Source organism: Quercus lobata, chromosome 6 (genome assembly GCF_001633185.2).
Source record: "Quercus lobata isolate SW786 chromosome 6, ValleyOak3.0 Primary Assembly, whole genome shotgun sequence".
NCBI classification, from domain to species: domain Eukaryota; kingdom Viridiplantae; phylum Streptophyta; class Magnoliopsida; order Fagales; family Fagaceae; genus Quercus; species Quercus lobata.
This window is the reverse complement of record NC_044909.1, coordinates 37669232-37689996: the sequence shown is the minus strand read 5'-3', so window position 1 is coordinate 37689996 and position 20765 is coordinate 37669232. Positions and strand designations below refer to the sequence as shown.

Genomic DNA, 20765 nt, shown 5'->3' with positions numbered 1-20765 from the left:
ACTGGGTTTGTGGGAATTCGGGTGGAATGCAAAATGGGTCTATGAGGAAACCCCATGAAACTGAAAGAGAGTAGGGATTTGCGGGTGAGTGATGCTGAAAAAGAGATATAAAAACCACGAAGAACACGTTGATCTCACCACAAGTCTCTCTCTTGAAAAGTTTCTGAGTTTTGGGTGTTTTGATTTGCGTTATGTTGTGTTTTGGTGTTAAGAGGTGTTTTTGTAACGACTGGGCTTGAGGTGGGTTACGCAGATTGACGGAAACATACCACAGGTGGGTTAAGTGATACTTTTCAAACCACGGGTAGGCAAAGTGATTTTCGCCCTAACCACAGGTGGGTTATGTGTAATTATCCCTTTTACTTATTAATATGAATAATTCACTCAAAGTGAACTAATGATAATTACTATATAGATTTTACAAATTGGCATATCACCAATAAAAGAAAAGTTATTCAAATATTTATTTTATTATATTATTTAAGTAACATCGATCATATTCCTGACACATCAGTTTGTAATTTTTTTTCCCTAAAATTTGTATTAACTTTAGCATTTTTCATACACTTAATGTTGAATGTGTTGTATTTTTATAAATTTTTTTTTTTTTAGAAAATGCTAAACTTATTACAAATTTTACTACAAAAAACTTACAAATTGATGTGTCAATGAGGTAGCACTTCAACAAAAGAATAAATGAGTATTGAATTACTTCATTTGTGACATATCAATTTGTAAGACCTATAGATTCTCAAAAAAATTTGTAAGACCTATATAATAAAACTTGTAATATATTAGCATAACTATAATATTTTAGGCCTTCTTAAGATTGGGATAAAGTATACACTTAATTCACACTTTTTATTTTATTAAAAAAAAAGACAAAAATGTAAAATTGACCATTTAACTTTCACCGTTTTTCATTTCAGTCTTTTAATTTTCAATTTTGTCATGTAAATCCTCTAACTTTCAATTTTTATCAATGCAAGACTTCGTTACAACTCAATTAATGGCTGCCGTTGGAACTCTTGACGTTTTTTCTTTTTTAATTCAAAATTAAAATAAAATAAAATAAGAAAAATCTGGAAAAAAAAAAAAAAAAAAAAAAAAAAAAAAAAAAAAAAAGGAAGAAGAAGAAAACATTAAGGGGAACGAACCAATCTCAGCAAAGTCACCGCTTTTCCAATCAACCAACCACATCAGCAGACCCCACCCTCCAAATCGGTCTCAATTCTCTCAGTCTGACTTTAGTCTCTCTCTCCATTCATTTTGCATTTTTTTCCAAAAAAAAAAAAAATTACCCCCATATTTTGGGGCCTTCTTACGTCAGGCGGCCTTAGGTCATGGCGTAGGCCTAGGTAGGACAAGTTTAGGGGTGTCAATTCGGGTTAACGTGTCAGATTCGTGACGTGTCAAGGTAGGGGTATTCAATTAAATGACTCAACCCTAACCCGACTCATTTAATAATCGTGTCATGATCCTTCAACCCTAACTCGACCTGTTAATAAGGCAGGTTGACCTAACCCAACCTATTTGACACACTTAATAAACGAGTCGTGTTGAGTTGACACAAATGTAACACAACCCAATTCAACCTGCAAAATATTAAATATAACATCCATCTAGAAATAATTTTTTTTACATCCCAAAAAGCAATGCATACACTTCAAAGTCTTCAACCCACATTCAAAATAATATAGTTCAACAAAAATATAACATTCATCTAGAAATAAATTCTTTACACTCCAAAGAAGTGCATACACTTCAACCCAAATTCAAAATAACAAAATTTAATAAAAATAAAATAACATAGTTCAACAAAAATATAATATCCTTAGAATTCACCAAATGCTAAGTATCAATATTGAAAGAATTTGAGTAAACAGTAGACTAATCCTAACTATAACCACGACTATCATCTATAGATTCTTTGTTGATATCCAAATTCATAACATCTTTCACAAGCTCATCCAATTTCATTTGTGCAAGTTCTATACCAAAAAAAAAAGTATTATTAGTTCTAGGGTCTATAAAGTTTCAATTTCCAATTATATCTCTTGTAAATTTTTTTAATTACTCACTTTTCTTTTTAAATTTAAAATATATGTTGGATATAAAAGGTATTTGACAAATTTAAAATAAAATAAATATTTATTTGTTATACACGTTAAACGAGTTGTGTTAAGTGGGTCATTTCAGGTTGATACAAATAAATTAGTGTGTCAAATGTGTTTATTACAGGTTACACAGGTTGACCTGCTTATAACACATTTCTTATCGTGTCACTTTCAGGTCGACCCGTTTATGATCAAAACCCATTAAGACCCAATCCTAATCCGAAAAAACCCGTATCGTGTTCGTATCGTGCTTATGACACATTTCTTATCGTGTCACTTTCAGGTCGACCTGTTTATGATCAAAACCCATTAAGACCCAATCCTAATCCGAAAAAACCCGTGTCGGGTTCGTATCGTGCTCGCGGATTGGGTCGAAAATTAACATCCCTAAGCTACATGACTCTTGCTGCAATTTTCCATATCAATAATATTAAAAAAAAAATAGAAAACACGCTCAAAAAAAAAAAAAAAATTCGACTGTCTCTCCATCGTTTCGCCCAACACACTCCGCTGTCACTACCTTCTCTCTCATAGCTTCCACCATTGCCAGTCTTCTTTGTTTTCCAGCGTGGTGGTTTTGGAAGTGTTTTCAAGGTACACTTGCTTTTCCTCTTTCTCTTTTCTCTGAATTTAAGTTTTGAGAGTAGCAGCGGCTGTTGGGCTGTTGCTTTTCTCTAATTCCTATGAATTGCGGTTGTTTTTCCTTACCTCTCTCCAACCCAAACCCAATTACTCAGCTTTTGTATTCTTATATATTAAAACTTTTTTTCGTCAATTTAATTGAATTGGGAAATTTAGCTATTTGTATTATAAATTTGAATGTCCCACTTTGATCCAAGTTTAAGCCGCCTCTCAACTCATGGGCATTAATGGGTTGTTAATTGTGCAGTGAGCCACATCAATCATCTCCGACATTGATGATTTGTGAAGCTTTTTATGTGATTTTCAAGATTTCTCTTTTAATTTATTTGGAGACCATTAGATAATTTAGCAATCAGTTAAGTGGCATTCCGCTTATATGGTTGCTTTTTTTTATATTTTGTGTGTCTTTGCAGAATGGAAACTGATGAAGGCAAATTGAATTCTGAACTAGATGAGAAAATTTACCAAATATACAAGGATTTTTTGACAAGGTAATCCATTTTTAAGTTTTTAATCTGTTTTTGTTTTTATATAATTTGATGATTTTGAATGGTAATACTGTTACTGTGTTAGGGTTACGAAGTTTGAGGAATTGGTGGCTGTAGGAGGCAGGTTACTTGCAGGCTTTCAGGAAGGGCTGGGTTAGTGTTCTCTAGAGTTTATGGTTTTATTTGTTTTACTAATGATGTTTCTTTTTACTATTCTCAATATTATTATTTTCTTAAATTTTCATGTAGAGTATCTTCGGCGACCCCCAATAGATAGGACATCTAAGTTGGTTGAGAATATTATCAAAGCTAACGAAACAAAGAGAGTTAAATTATATTTTGAAGCTGGCTGTATCAATACTCATGATGGTGTTCATAGTATAAGCAAGTGTAAGTGCAGTTGTTTTCTATTGCTATTATTATTTTCTTGTATCTTTGGAATTAGTTGAATAAATGGTGCTGTACATTCTATGCATTGCGAGTTTTTTTTTTTGGGTAACAAATTGCCTAGTTCATATATATATATATATATTTGGGTATCTTTGGAGAGTGATTAATGCATTGGTAAGAAAAAGTGAGTTGATCCAAGTTGAGGAAATGAAAAAAAGTAGAGAAAGGCGCAAAATAACTTTAGTAGAAGTAACAAAAAAGGATTTGTCAATTAAGGAAGTAATAGAGAATATGACTTCATATAGAATAGAATGGAGGAAAAGAATACATGTGGCTGACCCTAACTAATCTGTTGAGGACCTATAGCCGACCCCAAAAATTTGGGATTAAGGCTTGTTGTTGTTGTTGTTGTAGTAAGACTATCTCTCTGTTCCTTGGAATGTAAAGGCTTTAAACTCTTCTCCATCAATCTTTTCCTCATTTTGTCACCCTCACACTTTTTTCTAGAAGTCGACCCAGCAAATTAATTCTGCTCTTGGTGTATTATTGGTTCATTTATCTGTCTCTGCCCCCCCCCCCCCCCTCCTCTGTGTGTCTTTGTGTAGATTTGCTATGATGTTTCAAGTTAACTTTGCATTTTGAAAATTTTACCCGCAAATTACTGGTCTAACTGCAATTATTGTTTGTATGCGGGAAAAATGTGCATACAGAAGTGCATACATGCCAACTTGGACTTCGTGACCACTTAAGTAAAGGTAACTACGCCTTCTGAAATTTCCCATTTCCTGTTCTTTTATATTCTCAATCACAAAGTAAAACTCTTCAAATACATTTATGAATCATTGATGCCTTAAAAGTGATATATGATCTTATATGTTCATAGCATTAGATTTTGCTTCTGTGCAGTGTCTGATGTTTATTAATGTTTGCACTGTGTACTAGGTCAATGCCACTGCCACATTTTAATCATCTCTGGAATGGTGGAACTTTTAGTGGAATATCCACATATGCTAACCCATCCTAGAGAAATGGCTCAATAGCTCAATGCCTAGTAAACTTGGCTGCACAATTTAACTTATATGTGCAACAAAAGTTGACATTTCCCCCAATTATATGAACTTCTTTGAAAATTTGCTTATAGGAGGATGCATCGGGTTACGAGATTGGTATTCTTTGTATTTTACATTTTTCTAGAAAGTTTCATTTCACCTGAAAAATGAATAGAATAATTTCGGTTTTTTTTTGGTTAATTTCAAAAAGAAATTTCCTCATTTGTTCAAGCAAACATTTCTTAAGAAGTTAATGTTATTCCATTTTAATTGGGGGTGAGAGCTATTTATATGGAGATTTATGCTTTTCAAGGGCTGGAAACATTGCAGGTTGTCACTCCCCTTGTGTGTGGTCATGTGAGATAGACTAATATCTTTTAATAGTTTGAGGAGTGCCAATTGTCAATAGTCTTTGAACTTATCCAAAAAAAAAATGCCAATAGTCTTTGAGACAAATGGGACCTCTGCCCCCCATAAGAATGGGGTGGCGCCATGATGGGTGAGGTCATAGATTCAAAAATCTTTTAAGATGGGTGAGTTAGTCACAAATTAGGGGGGAAAAAAGAAAATACGTTACCTTTTATGAATAATGGAATTGCATATGTTATCTAGAAATACAGGCAGTGACAAGTTTCTCATTGTTTGTTCTGTTAACTTCCGTTCCCTCCTCTTTTTTAGTGGCATGCTTCAGCATGGATTTATAACTTTATTATGTAGGCTTATGTGAAGGGCATGAATAAGAGTGTAAATTTCCCCTTGTCATTGTCTTTTGGAGGTTATTGTTTTTGGAAATTTAAGCTCCATTATTGTGGCTTTGAATTTATGTTTGAATTTGTAATGGGAATTGCAGCAAAAAGCATACTTAGTGGACTTGAATGCCTCCTGGAGGATGTAACTAGTGCAATGCAAAATGTGAATGGCACCTTATCACCAATTTGCATTGAAGATTTTGGTGATGGGTTGAATGAACAAGCAACTACTAATGGCAAGGTAGGCACCCCCGCCCCCCTTTCTTTTCTCTTCCTTCATCTTCTTGTTTTCATTTATTAATGTGTTGTTTTATATATACTCTATATTTTCTCATGTTTAAATTTGTGTAACCAATTTGTTTTGTCTTGCTGTAGTTCTTAATAATGTTCTTTGTTCAATTGTTATAAACTAGTGCCTTTTTTTGTTGTTAAATTTTATTTTTATTTTTTGGCAAAATTATCCTATCTTCCACCCTTTCAAACCTGATGAGTTAAGATAACAATACCTTCTTATTCAATTAGTTTGAACTATCGAGGCACAAATGATCTCCTTCTGTTTCTGATGTAGCAATCAAATATGTTTTAATTATTGAAGAAGATGATTGTGGCCTGGCAATTTCTCCTGCTGTTCTGATGTTTTAATTATCAGTGAAGCATTTAAAGCCGTACTTGAGAAAATGAGAAATGTGACAATATATGCTATATCTCTTAGAATGGAATTTTTTGTTGGCACCCTAGATTTCATTTCCATGCCTGCAATCTGTACGCACTGCATGGAAACCTGGCTGTTAGGAACATTCCGTGTCTTTTCTTGTCAATAACTAGGTTTAATTTATGCTTCTCAATATTCAACATGTCAGCCAATTTTTGGTTTAGCCATGTGTGATGTAGTTAAAAAATCCCTAGAACTAAGAAATTCTTGGCTAAGATTCTATGTATTGCAAATTTATATTATTAACTTTTGGATCACAAAACGCTTGTCTGGATCTGTATTTAAACATTAGCATGAAAAAACTTTTACAGAACTGTTTCATTCTCTCTCTCTCTCTCTCTCTCTCTCATATTGCTGACTGATTATTTAGTTATTTTACAACATTTAAATCCTAATGCAGATTTGTACACAACTAGTAGAAGAATCATTGCATGGTATTTTGATTTGATGGATATGTTTGTTATGATTTTAATGCCTGAATGCTGACTTTTTCTTTAAAAGGAAGTAGCATCATCTCGAATTCAAAGACCTGAAGTAACTGATTTTGCTGCCCTGATGGGATTCATTTACAGCATGCTTAAACAAGACTACGTAATGCAGGTAGTGAGCTCCATATCTCTCTTCATGTCATTTCTCCAATCTGGATAAACATTACAAACATCTGATATGGTTTGGGGTCTACACATATGAATATAATATTGTACCTTGTTGCAGGAAAAAATTGTTTCTGCTCTGAATTTCAAGTTATCATCAGGAGAGTTAGAGAGCTACTGCCTAATGTGGTCTTTGCGCCCCTTTCTAAGTGATGAAATTATGCATCAAGCTTGGAAACTTATTCCTTAACTATCACGGGCTTTTGAGTGCCAATTTCATAATTTAATTGACCATTACAGGCTTTCTTAGTACCAAGACAGACAAAACAACCTTTTCCAAATATATGATTTTCAATTGACTTTTGGTTATTGTTACATTTTCCACAGATTTGTTGTTTTATTGTTCCCATGATCAGAAGATTGGACCAGCTGCAAGCGTCTCAACTGTCAGCTTGTTATCCACACCAATCTTGTAGTTTGTGAATTTCTCAAAGTTATCCTTGAATGACCAGCCAACTTTAACAGTTTTTCATTGTAAGCATCCTTGTCTGACCACTGCATCGCTTAAATAAAAATCATTATATCAACCTTTATAAATCACATGAACTAGGCAGAGTCCAAGCAATTGAAAAAAAAAAAAAGGCGGGAGGGAGGGGAGTAAGGATAGCCAACTTACAGTATTCACTGGTTCCAGGATTTCTGAAGGCACCCCTCCACCTCTGTGGGAATCCCAAGCCTAAAACCTCAGTTTTCTTGTAATTTGCATTTGAGAGGCTGCCACTGTGTATGGCATCTATGGTTTTCCTTGTGTGTACTGTAACTTAATTCGATCTCCAGAGCCATAGCTGCATGGAAAAAGAAAAAAGAAAAATTTTGATTCAAGTATTCTTATGGACGTTGATAAATGCTGTCGTTTGATGGGCAATATATCAAAATATGCAATTATAAGATTCAAGACACACCTTCCACTTGACCACCTAGTGTTAACGCTGTCCTGGTTGCACCATGCTTCTGCATATTTTCAGCTAGCATGGCTGCATGCTTAGTTGGGTGCAACATTGTGAACGCTGCACCGAAGCAAGCTGAGAATGTTGCCTGTGCCTCCTTCACACCCTCTACTGTGGCCAGTTACCCATGTTTATAATCACTATATTTAGTTACCAGTCACCACAACACTTTTCTAGTTTTTTAATAGTATGTGTATATACTATATAGTCACCATAAAGATACTACTAATTTTCCAATGAATAGGTACATTGATAAAAAGATATGTACCAGAGCAGTATAGCCACTAATGAAATGGTACATGCTCTGTGCCAGGCTTAGCTTGCTCACTGGAGGAGGAATGTACTCAATTGGGTAGGCTGTAAGGGTGTTCTCTGCAACAAGAAGAAACCTCAGCTAGGAGTGACTATCATATGTAGGTTGAAATGAGTTTTTCACACCATTCTTCTGGTTCGTCCACACACTAATTCATAAACATCCAGAAAAAAAAGCCATCTTGATTTTTTTGGGGGCCAAAGAGTTACCCGGAACAACCCTAGATTATTATTATTATTATTATTATTTTAGTTAAAGAATTACTTGGAATTGTCACTAGTAGATTAATCATGTTATTGAATACAGAGTGAGCATGACTAAGGTCCTAGAGATTATTCTGGTTTCTTCTCAACATTTATTAGTTAAAAAAAGCCCTGAGATCATAACCAAACAAGTATAATTTACCCGTGACTGAAATGTCATCGTAATTATGTAATATAAATCTTTTTATTATAATTATGTACTATATATATATATATATATATATTACTATGTAATTTTTTTTTATGGGGCTATGTATTGTTGTTGAATGCAAAATACATTATATTTTCTATTGTATAAAACTTATAAAAATAGAAAACACTTTTGAATAAATATGCATAATTTAACCTATAAATTTTATATTATATTCTTATAAAATATAAAAATAATTATATTAGTGGGTTTGTGACTAATTTGTTTTAAAAGAGAGTCTATGAACACAACAAATTTTCACAATATTTTTATAATAAGCTTGTTCGAATCTTTTGACATTTGAGTTATAGTGGGTTTTTTTAATTTTATTTTGACTTATGGTGATTTTTTTTTAGAATCACGATGAATTAATACCTAACTTATTGCAAAAATAGTGTACTATTTCGTTGTGTTTGTAGAAGATTTTTCATTGTCACCAACACGCAAGAGTTAATCACTACACTTATTAAAAAAAAAAATTTGTTAGCAAGTCACCAGCTGAACATACACCAACAACACGTTTGGAATAATATTATCTTAACTTCTCTAAAATCTATCAAACACAGACTGTTATGAGGTTTCTTTTCCCTAAAAACAACTATCTAAATTCTAAAATATTATGAGTTCTATAAGATTTTCATTACTTATTCTTTCAGAAGCGAAAACAGCTTTTTGAATTTAATTAACAAAACAATCGGCTCTTCAAAATCTTGCACGTTATTGGTTGTCACCGCTAATATTTAGTAGTGCATGGGGTTGCGATCAGATTTAGTTTTTGGAAAATTATAATATGATCAATTCAAAGAGAACATTGCAAAAACTGTGGTGGTTTTAGATTGCTTATTTTTGTTGTGCAAAGAGGCCTCCAAATAACAGCCCCACAAACAAGATTGCTTGTGAAAGCTATTATGAGTTTGAGAAAGATTTCATAAATAAATTAATAATAGGAACAAAGAAAACTTGAAAAAGAGAAATAGACATAACCACATATAAAATAGAACATCAAGGACTTACTGGTTTGGTCATAGGCTTATGTCCACCAACAGCGACGAGGAGACAATTTCACTAAATTAAAAATGGAAATTACAATTACAAAGTTAATATAGAGACTTTCATAAAACCAAAATCTGAAATACACCCAATGAACTCTCTCTCACAAATAAAAATTATTAAAAAAATTTCTTTGCTGGCAAAGTAGGTTGGTATAAAAGTGTTATATAAAGGCTAGAACTCCATGTTAGGTGAACTTCCATCCAATTCAAACCGCATTAACAAATTTCCATCTTGGCTTGCATTGGATCTGGCCTCACATAAACTTCTCCATTGCCTCTACCCAGTGCCGGCTCAATGGGTGAGCCGAATAGGCAACCTCCTAAGGCTCACAATAAAAAAAGACCCCTAAATTTTTACCAATAGAGATATTCTTGTACCAATAAAAGTATTAATTAAGCCCTAAATATTCATCAATAAATAAAAAGTAGTTGTTTTTTATCAAAGAAAAAATAGTTAAAGAAAACTATTTTCATTGGATGAGTCAATCATTTAATCTCTTACACATAAATGTTAAAAGAACTCGTCAATCTTCCACCCGTAAATAAATTTATACTCAAATTTTATTTATTCAAATATATAACTTTATTAAATTTTCAATCATAATTTTTTAGTATTTGGTCACTTCATTTAATAAATAGTGTTTATTTTAGTTGTATAGTCATTGAGTAATGCAATGAGTTCATTTTAATTTGTATTTTTTTTTTCTAAAAAATAGATTTTAAATGTAAAAAAAAAAACCAAAAATAAATATTCTATTAATATTCAAAGTATAAGAATAGAACTCCCTTAAAGTAGTCGTCTTAGACCCTACAATACCTTGAGCCGGCCCTGCCTCTACTAGAGTCCCTAAACGCTATCTCAAACTCAAACTCAAACACCAATCAAGTCTAAGCAATGCCAAACTTGTGCAAAAGAATTGATTTAGTCATAATGTTAGTAGGTTTACGAAGTTTCAATCTTTTGAAAAAGAATATATCTCTCCAATTTTAAAGAACAAAGTGGAAGCGAACATCAACGTGCTTAGTAGAGAATTATGGACTTCGTTCTACAATAGATGAATAACACTTTGGACTATCACAAATTCACAGATATGCTCTTGATGAATCCTCAAATCTCCAATCAAACCATGCAAACAAATAGTCTCTTTGATGGCTTTTTTCACAACCATCCTACCTGAGAAAGGGTTCCAGTATCTTCACCCAACGTAAGCTTTGGAGCTCTAGTGCATAGGAAACTCACCCACATCCAAACCCACGAATTCCCATTATTTTTCTGCACTTTTCACCATCCACACACAGCACACGTCACTTTAGAATCTTTAGAATTCAATCACTTACACGAAATCCAAGCCTTTTTTTTTAGGTTTCATATTTAGTCATCATTGTCAAAGGAAAAAAAAAATTCAATTAAATATCTCTAACTCGATCTTTTAGCCCCTAACTCAATTTTTAGTCATGCAATTTTCTCTTATCAAATTGAGGGATAAATATGAGCTAAAGATAAAAAGAGGAATCTAATTGATTTTTCCAAGTCTACGAAGTCCTAACTCTATAAATAGTATAGGAAAAGCACCTTTGAGTATTCAGCACTTGGAATATTCAATTTTATATAGACATTTGGTTTTTTACACGCATCATTCTATGCAAAAACACACATCACTCTATGCATAAACGACGATATTTTTAGGTTTAGAAACCCCCTCGCTCACTCTGAATAATCCCAAATAGTCTTAAATCCACACATACAAAACCATAGTGCAAAGAAAGATAATAATAATAATAATAATAAGAAACACCAATCTTTCAACGAGCCACAAACGCACGATTTGGACGAAGTCATAAGCTATTCTTTCTTAGCGGTTTTCATGTTATCGTTGAAGAGCTGCTATGTGTACTTTATTCTTTGCAAATGCAGAGTTGACATAGTGCAAAGAAAGATAATAATAATAAATAAAAATAAGAAACACCAATCTTTCAACGAGCCACAAACGCACGATTTGGCCGAAGTTATAAGCTATTCTTTCTTAGCGGTTTTCATGTTATCGTTGAAGAGCTGCTATGTGTACTTTATTCTTTGCAAATGCAGAGCTGACATAGTGCAAAGAAAGATAATAATAATAATAATAATATGTACTTTATTCTTTGCAAATGCAGAGCTGACATAGTGCAAAGAAAGATAATAATAATAATAATCATAATAAATAAAAATAAGAAACACCAATCTTTCAACGAGCCACAAACGCACGATTTGGACGAAGTCATAATGCTCTTAGCGGTTTTCATGTTATCGTTGAAGAGCTGCTATGTGTACTTTATTCCTTGCCAATGCAGAGCTGACATGAATCCCACTTTCTTAAACTATAGGCCCCCAAATAAATGCAAAGAAAATCTGTGGCGTACAAAGATAAAAGCAGTCTATATGTTTGATCAAAGCTTAGCAAATACTTATTCTTTGCTTTTGTTGGAAGAAAACTAATTAATCATACTTCCATGGAATAACTTCAACAATCTGACAAAGTCTAGCGAACTGCTTGAAAGGTTTGTTATTGAAATAATGAAACTGTCTCATTCTTAAAGTCGGCAATTTGGACAATCTTAGAGTCGGCAATTTGGACGAAGCTGATCTGCTCAAAATTAAGTCACATTTCTGGTTGGAAAATTTGACAATCATGGATATTTTTTTTCTATCAATAGTTGGACCAACATAGGAATACTTGGACTTATCTAAAAAGGATTAATCTTAATTTAAGTAACATAAAATTCAAAATGAACTAAGGCAAACCATTTTACATGTAAATTACTGGAACCACATGATTGCATCTAAGCCTACTTAATCCTTATTTCTATCAACCACAAACTCCCAGGATCAGTTTTGTTTGTTTGTCCAGCTCATGATTAGAAGATTGGACCAGCAGCAAGGATCTCCTCGGTCAGCTTGCCATCCTTGCCAATCTTGTAGTTAGTGAAGGTCTCAAAGTTATTCTTGAACAGGCCAGCCAGCTTCAGCAGTGTAGCATTGTAAGCATTCTTGTCTGCCCACTGCAAGTCAAAATCAAATATCTCAGGAAATTGAAAAATGGAAGCACATGAACACAGAGAAGGTTACCAAACAATGGTGAAAAGGGTGTGAAGGGTATTAAGTAGAAGGCAAACTAACAGTGTTCATTGGTTCCAGAATTTCGGAAGGCACTCCCTCAACTTCAGTGGGGATCTCAAGTCCGAACACTTTGGTTTTCTTGTAGTTTGCATCCAGGAGGCTGCCAGAGTGTATGGCATCAATGATTTTCCTTGTGTAAGGAAGCTTAATTCGATTCCCCGAGCCGTAGCTGCATCAAGGGTAAAAAAGAAGAAGGAAGAAATCAGCTTCATTGTGAAACTGGATTAATGGTGTAACTTAACTTCAATTAGCTCAGTATACAGTAATACACCTTCCACCAGACCAGCCAGTGTTGACAAGCCATCCTGTGGCACCATGCTTCATCATCTTCTCAGCCAGCATGGCTGCATACTTGGTAGGATGCAACATAATGAATGCTGCACCAAAGCAAGCTGAGAATGTCGCCTGTGGCTCCTTCACACCCTCTTCTGTGCCTGCTACCTAAAATTTTCATCAAGACGTTCAGTCATCAATAAAGAAGTAGCCCAATAAGATTGTTTTAGATGCAGCTATCACATTTTCATTTTCCTAAATTAAGCAGAAAGTGTTCATATGCTCAAAATATTAATGAAGGGCCCGAGTCATGGACCCCCATTTATTACCAAATAAATTCATTTAAAGAAGAGAAGTACTTCAATAATGAGACATTTACCAGAGCAGTATAGCCACTGATGAAATGGTACATAGTCTGTGCCAAGCTCAGCTTGCTCACTGGTGGGAGGACACCAAATGCATCACATGCCAATAGTATGACATTCTTTGGATGTGGGCCAACACATGGTATCTTTGCATTGGGGATATACTCAATTGGGTATGCAGCACGAGTGTTTTCTGATTCAACAAGAAGAGCAACCTCATGAAAAGTCGTCAACTTTAGTTAGATTCATATTTAAGCATATTACTTTGTGGTAAATAACTACATCCCATTCCATGTCAGCTTTCAGAAATGATAATTAATATTTAAATCAGATGTTACACTGATTTTACCAAGTCATAACCTTTTCCAATTCTTTGTCAACTTTGAGCACTGATATTTAATATTCATCATATTCAACTAAATTCAACCAATTAGAAGTATACCTGTGACTGATTTGTCAGAATAATCAACCTCTCGGGTATGCTCATCAAACACTACATTCTCCAGAACTGCCATTGACAATCAATTCAATTATTTTCATGATGACAAATCTATCCCAAAAATAAAAAAACAAGGATAAATTAATAAATATGATTCTTTCAGTCATCTTCCACTTTTTCTATTACCTGTCCCGAATTTAATGGCATTCCAAATATCAGGCTCCTTCTCCCTTGAGAGATCAATGCACTTGGCATAGCAACCGCCTTCAATGTTTGACACACCATTCTCACTCCAACAGTGTTCATCATCTCCAATCAAAAACCTATTGTGATCCGTAGATAGAGTTGTCTTTCCAGTACCTAATAATAAAAGAAATTTGAAAATAAAAACTCATGAGTGACAAACGTGAAGGAGAATTACGTTCTCGAGGGCATATGCCAAATCTTATTCTGTAACAGTTTTTAATAAGTTCTCAAGGACGGCGAGAAAGAGTTTTAAGGCACATATCATATGGCAGCAGTTGGAGCCACACCATGACCTGATCCAACGATACTATACCTGACAATCCAAAGAAGAGGGCAACATCTCCATCTTTTCCCATATTGCAGCCAGAATGTAAGGAGAGGATTTGACGCTTAGGCATGAGATAATGCATAACACTGAACAGACCCTTCTTCATTTCCCCGGCGTACTGGGTGCCGAGGATGACCATTTCCCTTCTAGCAAGATTAAGATCTATGCTAGTAGAGGATGTCATGTAGTGAGTGTAACGATTACATGGGAACTGGCCAGCATTGTATATAGTGAAGTCCGGAGTACCGAAATTCTCCAGCTCTTCAGGAGTGGGTCGGATACACCTGCACCCACCCAGTTATCCAATTGTACACTAAGCTAATAGACCATTACATTTTTTTTTTCTCATCGATTTCCCTCCATGGAATTCGGGCTAGGGATGATAGTTATTCAATATAGGATAAATTAGCATTATGTCAACGTTAAAGGAGACTTATCTGGCAGGCATAGACCTCTGTGGAAGGGACAACAGAGAAACAAAGAAAGCTGTAATTGTTAATTATTCATGTTTACTTACATGTTGTGCATGAACAAGGAATGGTATGCTCTGGCAGAGACAATCCGGACTTTAATTTTGTTCTCTGGGTCCCAATTCAAGAATTGATCATTCACAAAGACCTGAAAATCATGAAATTCATCCCATCAGCAATTACAATTATTCCACCATATCGAAAAGGATGACCAAATAATATATAAATCATTGTCTTCGTAACCATATCTAAGACTTTTAGGAAGACATTTTGATTTATAGTTAGCAAGACATTAACTGAAATACATACTGCCTACTCTCTGTATGTATATGGAATCAAACACCCTTAATTTACTCTTCTTCTTCTTTTTTTTTTTTTTTTTTTTTTTTTAAGGATCAATGGATAGAATAATGCTAGAAATACTACAAATTTTACTAAATAAACTTTACTCTTGGTGCCAAAGAAGGTCAATTTGACATTTTGTCCATTGATCCCTAGACATCTATTCGACCTACTGGTGCCAATTAAGCTACAAGTAATGTGTCACAAATCATAAAAATATAATTTAAACATTTATTTATTATGTTGTTGAAGTGCCATCAATCATATTTATTATTATATCAATTTATCAGTTTGTAATAGTAAGTCTATTAAATAAATTCGGTACTAGTTTTAGCATTTTATATTTTTTTATGCTAAACTTGTAAATGAATTGGTGAGGTTGAATAAGACACAAGTATTCTTAGCCCCCCACCCAAAAAAAATAAATAAAGAGAATACGACACAAGTAAAAGAAATAAAGAGCAAGGAAGGACTAATAAATTAATTCTTTTTAGGACAAAGTTGATTCTATCAAGGGATAATGGATCTGAGGCCATTTGGCCAACTGCATAAAAAAAAGACAAAATAGATACCATCACGGCATCACCAACATCACCCCATCTAAAAGGAAAAACAAAAATACAAGATAAACCACTTCCCTTTACCATTTTTTTATTTGATCAAAACGCGTAAAATTCATTGTAATATTTTTAAATTCAATAAATAAATAATAGACTGTTGTTCATGTAATTTTATAAGGAAAAGTGAGTTTTCAATAATGAAGACCAAAAAGCTAAGTATTAGAAAAGTAAATAAAGGTTGGAAGCTAAGAGAGAGTAGAAGTTAACCTTGTCCAAAGAATTTAAGTAATCGACAGCTCTTTCCCTGTTCACCATGAATGTGTGCTCGTCCATTTCAATGTTTGGTGAGCCCCTATCATAAACAATAGTAAGATATTAATTGTAGTTGTTAAAATGGAAAGGAAAAAAAGGCTCATGCAGATAAAATTATAGACAAGGAGTGGGTGATGAGCAAGGACCACATACTTTCCCCACCAAAGATCATCCTCAGTTGTCTCATCCCTTACAACACGCTTATCTCTTGGAGATCGACCTGTCTTAGCTCCAGAAAGTGTTGCTAAGGCACCAGTCTCTGTGATGAATGACCCTTTCTCATACTTTATGGCCTGCTCATATAGCTCTGCACCACATGTCACAAAAGTTAGTGCGTTAGTCGAGAGCTTTGTAGTTTAATTGGCAGACTCTTCAAACGTCTCGGGTTGCCCCCATCTAAAGTTAGTGTATTAGGATCTCATACAGAAAAATTGATTTTCCTGGTCCAGGATTTATTCTTCCATGTATGTTAATTGAAAAAAATTACATACTAATGGATGATAATTACTATAAGATGATATAAAGGAGTCTCGAAAATATGAAGAGGATTATAGACTTTTAGTGAAAAAAAATTAGACACCAATTTGACTTAAAGCTCAAAATTGCTTTTTGGATGAAGTGACGAGCTATCACACCCATATCCTGCTTCTCAATTGGTGGATTATTTATAGTATGGATTCAAAATAGTTCATTTCATTTTCAAACATGCTCACACAGTTCATAGCCGAACTGTCCAGTCACTCTTGACTCTCTTTCTTTCCTTTTCTGGGTTCTCAGAATGACTATTTATTCATGATAAATATATGTCGGTGACGAAATAAAACTGTTGCAGATATTCGCAAATCTTGAACTACCCCCCCCCCCCCCAAAACATATACGAGTCACCCACAAGCTAGTGGGGCGCCTTTTCTTCGCTGACTATCATCTTATAGTGATTCATTAGTTAATTTGTCACAATCTTTTTTCATAATTATGGGTCCAGTACGGACTTAAATTATAATCCATTTTACGCAATAAGATCATATATATATATATATATATATATATATATATATATTTTAAGCACATATAAAGAAATTCAACTTAAGAACTAATCCCACAAAAGAAGAAAAACAACATTGACTTACATGATCAAAATAATACGTGTGTGAGAGCGCTACGTTTGTATATATGATAAGATAGGACCGAGTAATTCAAGGATCTCACTTTATTAATTAGTTATCTGTCAATTTAACATAAACTTGCTATTTTTTCTGCCACAATAAAGTCGTAGCAAAATTACGCTACAAAAGATATTAATCTTAAGATTTTTTTGATGAGATATTTTATAACAACAATTTTTACCACAATTTTTTTCACATGTTACTATGTTACTAGTGGCTCACATAAATCCACTACTTTTGTTTTCTCGACAAAACCATTACAATTATTTATTTATAAATTTTTATTATGAAAAACAAATCCATAAAATAATTGATAGGAAAGGAAAACGTTAGAGACATGTAACATGTATGTACATGTACCTGCAGGGGAGAGGTTGTAGAGGAAATGAGTGAACTTCAAGGAACTGTCGCTGACACTGATAGTCGGTGTGAAATGGTGTTCATGGGCGTGTGCTACGTGCTTTGGGGTCTCTGACTTCCTAGCTGGGTCACCTTTCACCACCTTGGGTCCAGTTTCTCTCGTAAGTGACGCCAAAGATGCACTGTTTCAAACAGTTAAACAAATGAGAAACCAAACATATTTCCAACGTTTTCTTTCTTCCTGGAAATTTCCCACAACATCTTTTTATAACCATGATTATTTCTAAACCATGTTTGGAATATAAAAATACCACACCCATATTATTAGGGCCCCACACAAAGTAATATTTTAGTAATTTCATCGGATTCTCACGGGATCTGGTAACCTGTCGTTTCAGTGGCTGTGCCACATCGCCGAACATTACGTGGGTCCCACTTGTCAATAATCAAAATTAGTCCAGTGTAGACTCTACACCACCGGATCATACAATTTTTTTTTTAAGTCAAACGAAAATCAGAGGCATCACTGGGTCCCACTCCTTAAAAAGTGCCACTTCCCCTTCTCTTTTTCTCTGTTTCTTCTTAAATTTACTATATTAATTTAGCTTTTACTTTTTAATTTTTAATTATTAATTAACAACAACATAAAATAATTATTGAAAGTAATACGCGTGGTGGTCGATAATTTTACCAACCGAGCTTACTGGAAGTCTGATATACCTGATCGACTGGAGCTGCTGTTTCTGGCGCTCTTCGTCGGAGATGGTGCTAGCAAAGGCACCCTGGGTCCCCTTAATGGGGGTAGTGGGTGCGGACTTCTTCTTCTGCAGCGAGTGGAGCTCATCAATGGTCTGAGCCTTCACGGGAGGCGCACTGTCATCGTGGCAGATCCCGTTTTGCTTCTTATGCGTCTGGATCTTAGCCAGACCGTTCCGTGCCGTTCCATTCCCGAAACTGAACTCTCCGTTCGCGTGTCCGCTTCCGTTTCCTGCCATCTCTGCTGTACCCACAAAATAAAATAACAACAACAATAATAAGATACTGATCAATCACAATCACAATCACAATATTTATGTTATTGTTTCTTAGATCAGCAACTTTAATTTTTGTCCCACTTTATATTGTCAGCAACTCAAGCGGAGGTGGTTTTTTTTTTTTTTTTTTTTTTTTTTTTTTTTTTTTTTTTAAGAAAAGAAATTCTGGGTTCCCCAAGACAAGAAAACCAACTTGGGTTTTCTCTAGGAATTAGCAAAAAAATTTGGTTGTCAAATATTATGAAGCTGTGTTGGTTTAAGATCAAAATGACAGTCCAGCACATCATTTAAGTTCGGCATGCAACATGAATAGGGAAAGATTATCATCATAGCGAGACAATAATGAAAACTAAGAGAAATAAAAAAGGCTATAAATGAAGGAGAGAGAGAGAGAGGCTAGACCAGAGATTGCGAGCTTGAAACGAAAATGAAGAAGGAAAAGCGAAAGGCTAAAGAGAAATGAAATAGAAATAAAGGGTTGTGTTCATCAAAGGTGCAATAGTTTGAGTCTGAGAAAAGGAAAACGAGAAGGTGATGGGAAAAATAGAGGAGCAAGGGGTGCCTTTTAAAGGATTCACTGGGCTGGCCCGGCCCGTGCTTAACCAAGATTAAACCCTAGTGCTCCTAACCATGGTTAAATCCTATCTCTCCCCGAGTCAAGCTCCCAAAAGAGAAAAATTCCAAAACCCAATAAACGAGAGAAGCTGAGCTCGGATATAGACTGGGAATCCGATGCTTCTCATACCACCATAGCTTCGTAGTCTTCATCAATCAACTTGCTACATTTTTTTTTTTTTTTTTAGTCCATCTACTAATACTAAATTAATATTTTCCTCCTTCTCAAAAAAAAAAACTAGAATTCATCCTAGCCCTTAAATTATGGTGGTTTTCATTTTAACTTTTTTGTTGTTCATTTTTGTAAATAGTCTAATTGTCCATACTATATTTTTATGTCTATAATTATAAAATTCTTATTATTACATAATATTTTAGAGTTAGAGTCTGTTTAAAAACCGTTTATTTTGCTAAAATTAAAATTTATTGTTAAAAATAATGTAACAAAATAATTTTTAAAAGACAAAACACAGTTCACGCGTTTTTTACAAATAGACTGGTCCATAAACAGTATCGTGAGACAAAAAAAAAAAAGAAGGGTAAAACGCGCAAAACTCGTCAGGCAAACGCACGCTTAGTATTTCATTAAATAACTATCCAATGAATGTTAAGTATTCAAACCATAGTGACAAAAATGAATGGTAGGATTAACACGATAGGATAGAATCAATTGTGAAAAGCTAAAAGAGAATAATTACAAATTTTTAACTATAAAAAATGTATGTTGAGATAAAGGTTTTAGTGACTTTGTTTATTAACCATGTTTTTGACTTTTGAGCCGAAAGACGAGCGGTTTTTTTAATACAAGAAACTGATTGGATAAGATTATCTATGTTTCGTGGTCTCACGCTCAGCTGATTTAATCTCTACATGCAAGTTGAGATGGAAGCAAACGTAGCCCCCACACGTGTACAAAAAGTTTGAACTCTATGCGTTACATTGAACCAAATTTTTTTTTTTTTTGGGGGTAAATAAACCAAATTTGAATTCATGTTCAGTTCCGGAACTACTGTCAAAAAGTGACTCAAGTCCCTTCAAAAACTCGGACTTTTTATACGTTGGTGGATTTATAGATCCCTCTCTTTTTTTCCAGTGTGCACTGTGAGTCTGTGAACAATAATGCCTTCATATTTACCGTGTGATGATTTACACGTACCAGATCTTAAAATATGTGCATGGGAAAACTTATCTGCGTGTGGTCGCCGCAAGCTTCTATGCATTAGTGTTGATCAAATTTGGGACCCACTAATTCATTATCGTGATTGATTATTAGCTAGCCGTCCACTTATTTTGAGCTTCTCACCTAAGCTAAAGTTCAGCTTAAGGCGTATTTAAATACTGTTTATTTGTTAAAAATTAAAAATTTATTGTTAAAAATATTTTAATAAAATAATTTTTAATTATGTAAATAGTATTGTGTGATCTAAATTTTGTTAGAAATTTGTGTTTGTGTAACTTTTATGGGTCTGTAAACAGTACCCATAACACCCACAGACAAAACACATAACACAGGATTGGGGATTGGGCAAAACGCCA

At 34.2% G+C, this 20765-nt stretch overlaps 2 protein-coding genes and 1 pseudogene across 2 annotated transcripts; 1 reads left to right on the top strand and 2 right to left on the bottom strand.

The window, feature by feature from the left end:
* Window positions 1-2567: 2567 nt before the first annotated feature.
* On the top strand, window positions 2568-7120 carry LOC115993878. The gene is made up of 8 exons (XM_031117861.1): window positions 2568-2711; window positions 3173-3250; window positions 3333-3400; window positions 3497-3637; window positions 4351-4392; window positions 5537-5676; window positions 6649-6747; window positions 6862-7120. Exons 2-8 carry the CDS (start codon window positions 3174-3176, stop codon window positions 6988-6990), a joined length of 696 nt encoding a protein of 231 aa, XP_030973721.1. The 5' UTR covers window positions 2568-2711; window position 3173; the 3' UTR covers window positions 6991-7120.
* A 10-nt stretch (window positions 7121-7130) lies between these two features.
* Window positions 7131-8352, bottom strand: LOC115950229 (annotated as a pseudogene).
* Window positions 8353-12173: 3821 nt separating this feature from the next.
* Window positions 12174-19148, bottom strand: LOC115994354 (phosphoenolpyruvate carboxykinase (ATP)-like). Its single transcript, XM_031118471.1, has 13 exons — window positions 19017-19148; window positions 18301-18580; window positions 17581-17762; window positions 16211-16364; window positions 16013-16097; window positions 14891-14991; window positions 14359-14657; window positions 13986-14159; window positions 13803-13868; window positions 13375-13553; window positions 12994-13163; window positions 12723-12891; window positions 12174-12604 (listed from the first exon to the last, which is right to left on the bottom strand). Exons 2-13 carry the CDS (start codon window positions 18573-18575, stop codon window positions 12461-12463), a joined length of 1998 nt encoding a protein of 665 aa, XP_030974331.1. The 5' UTR covers window positions 18576-18580; window positions 19017-19148; the 3' UTR covers window positions 12174-12460.
* Window positions 19149-20765: the final 1617 nt, after the last annotated feature.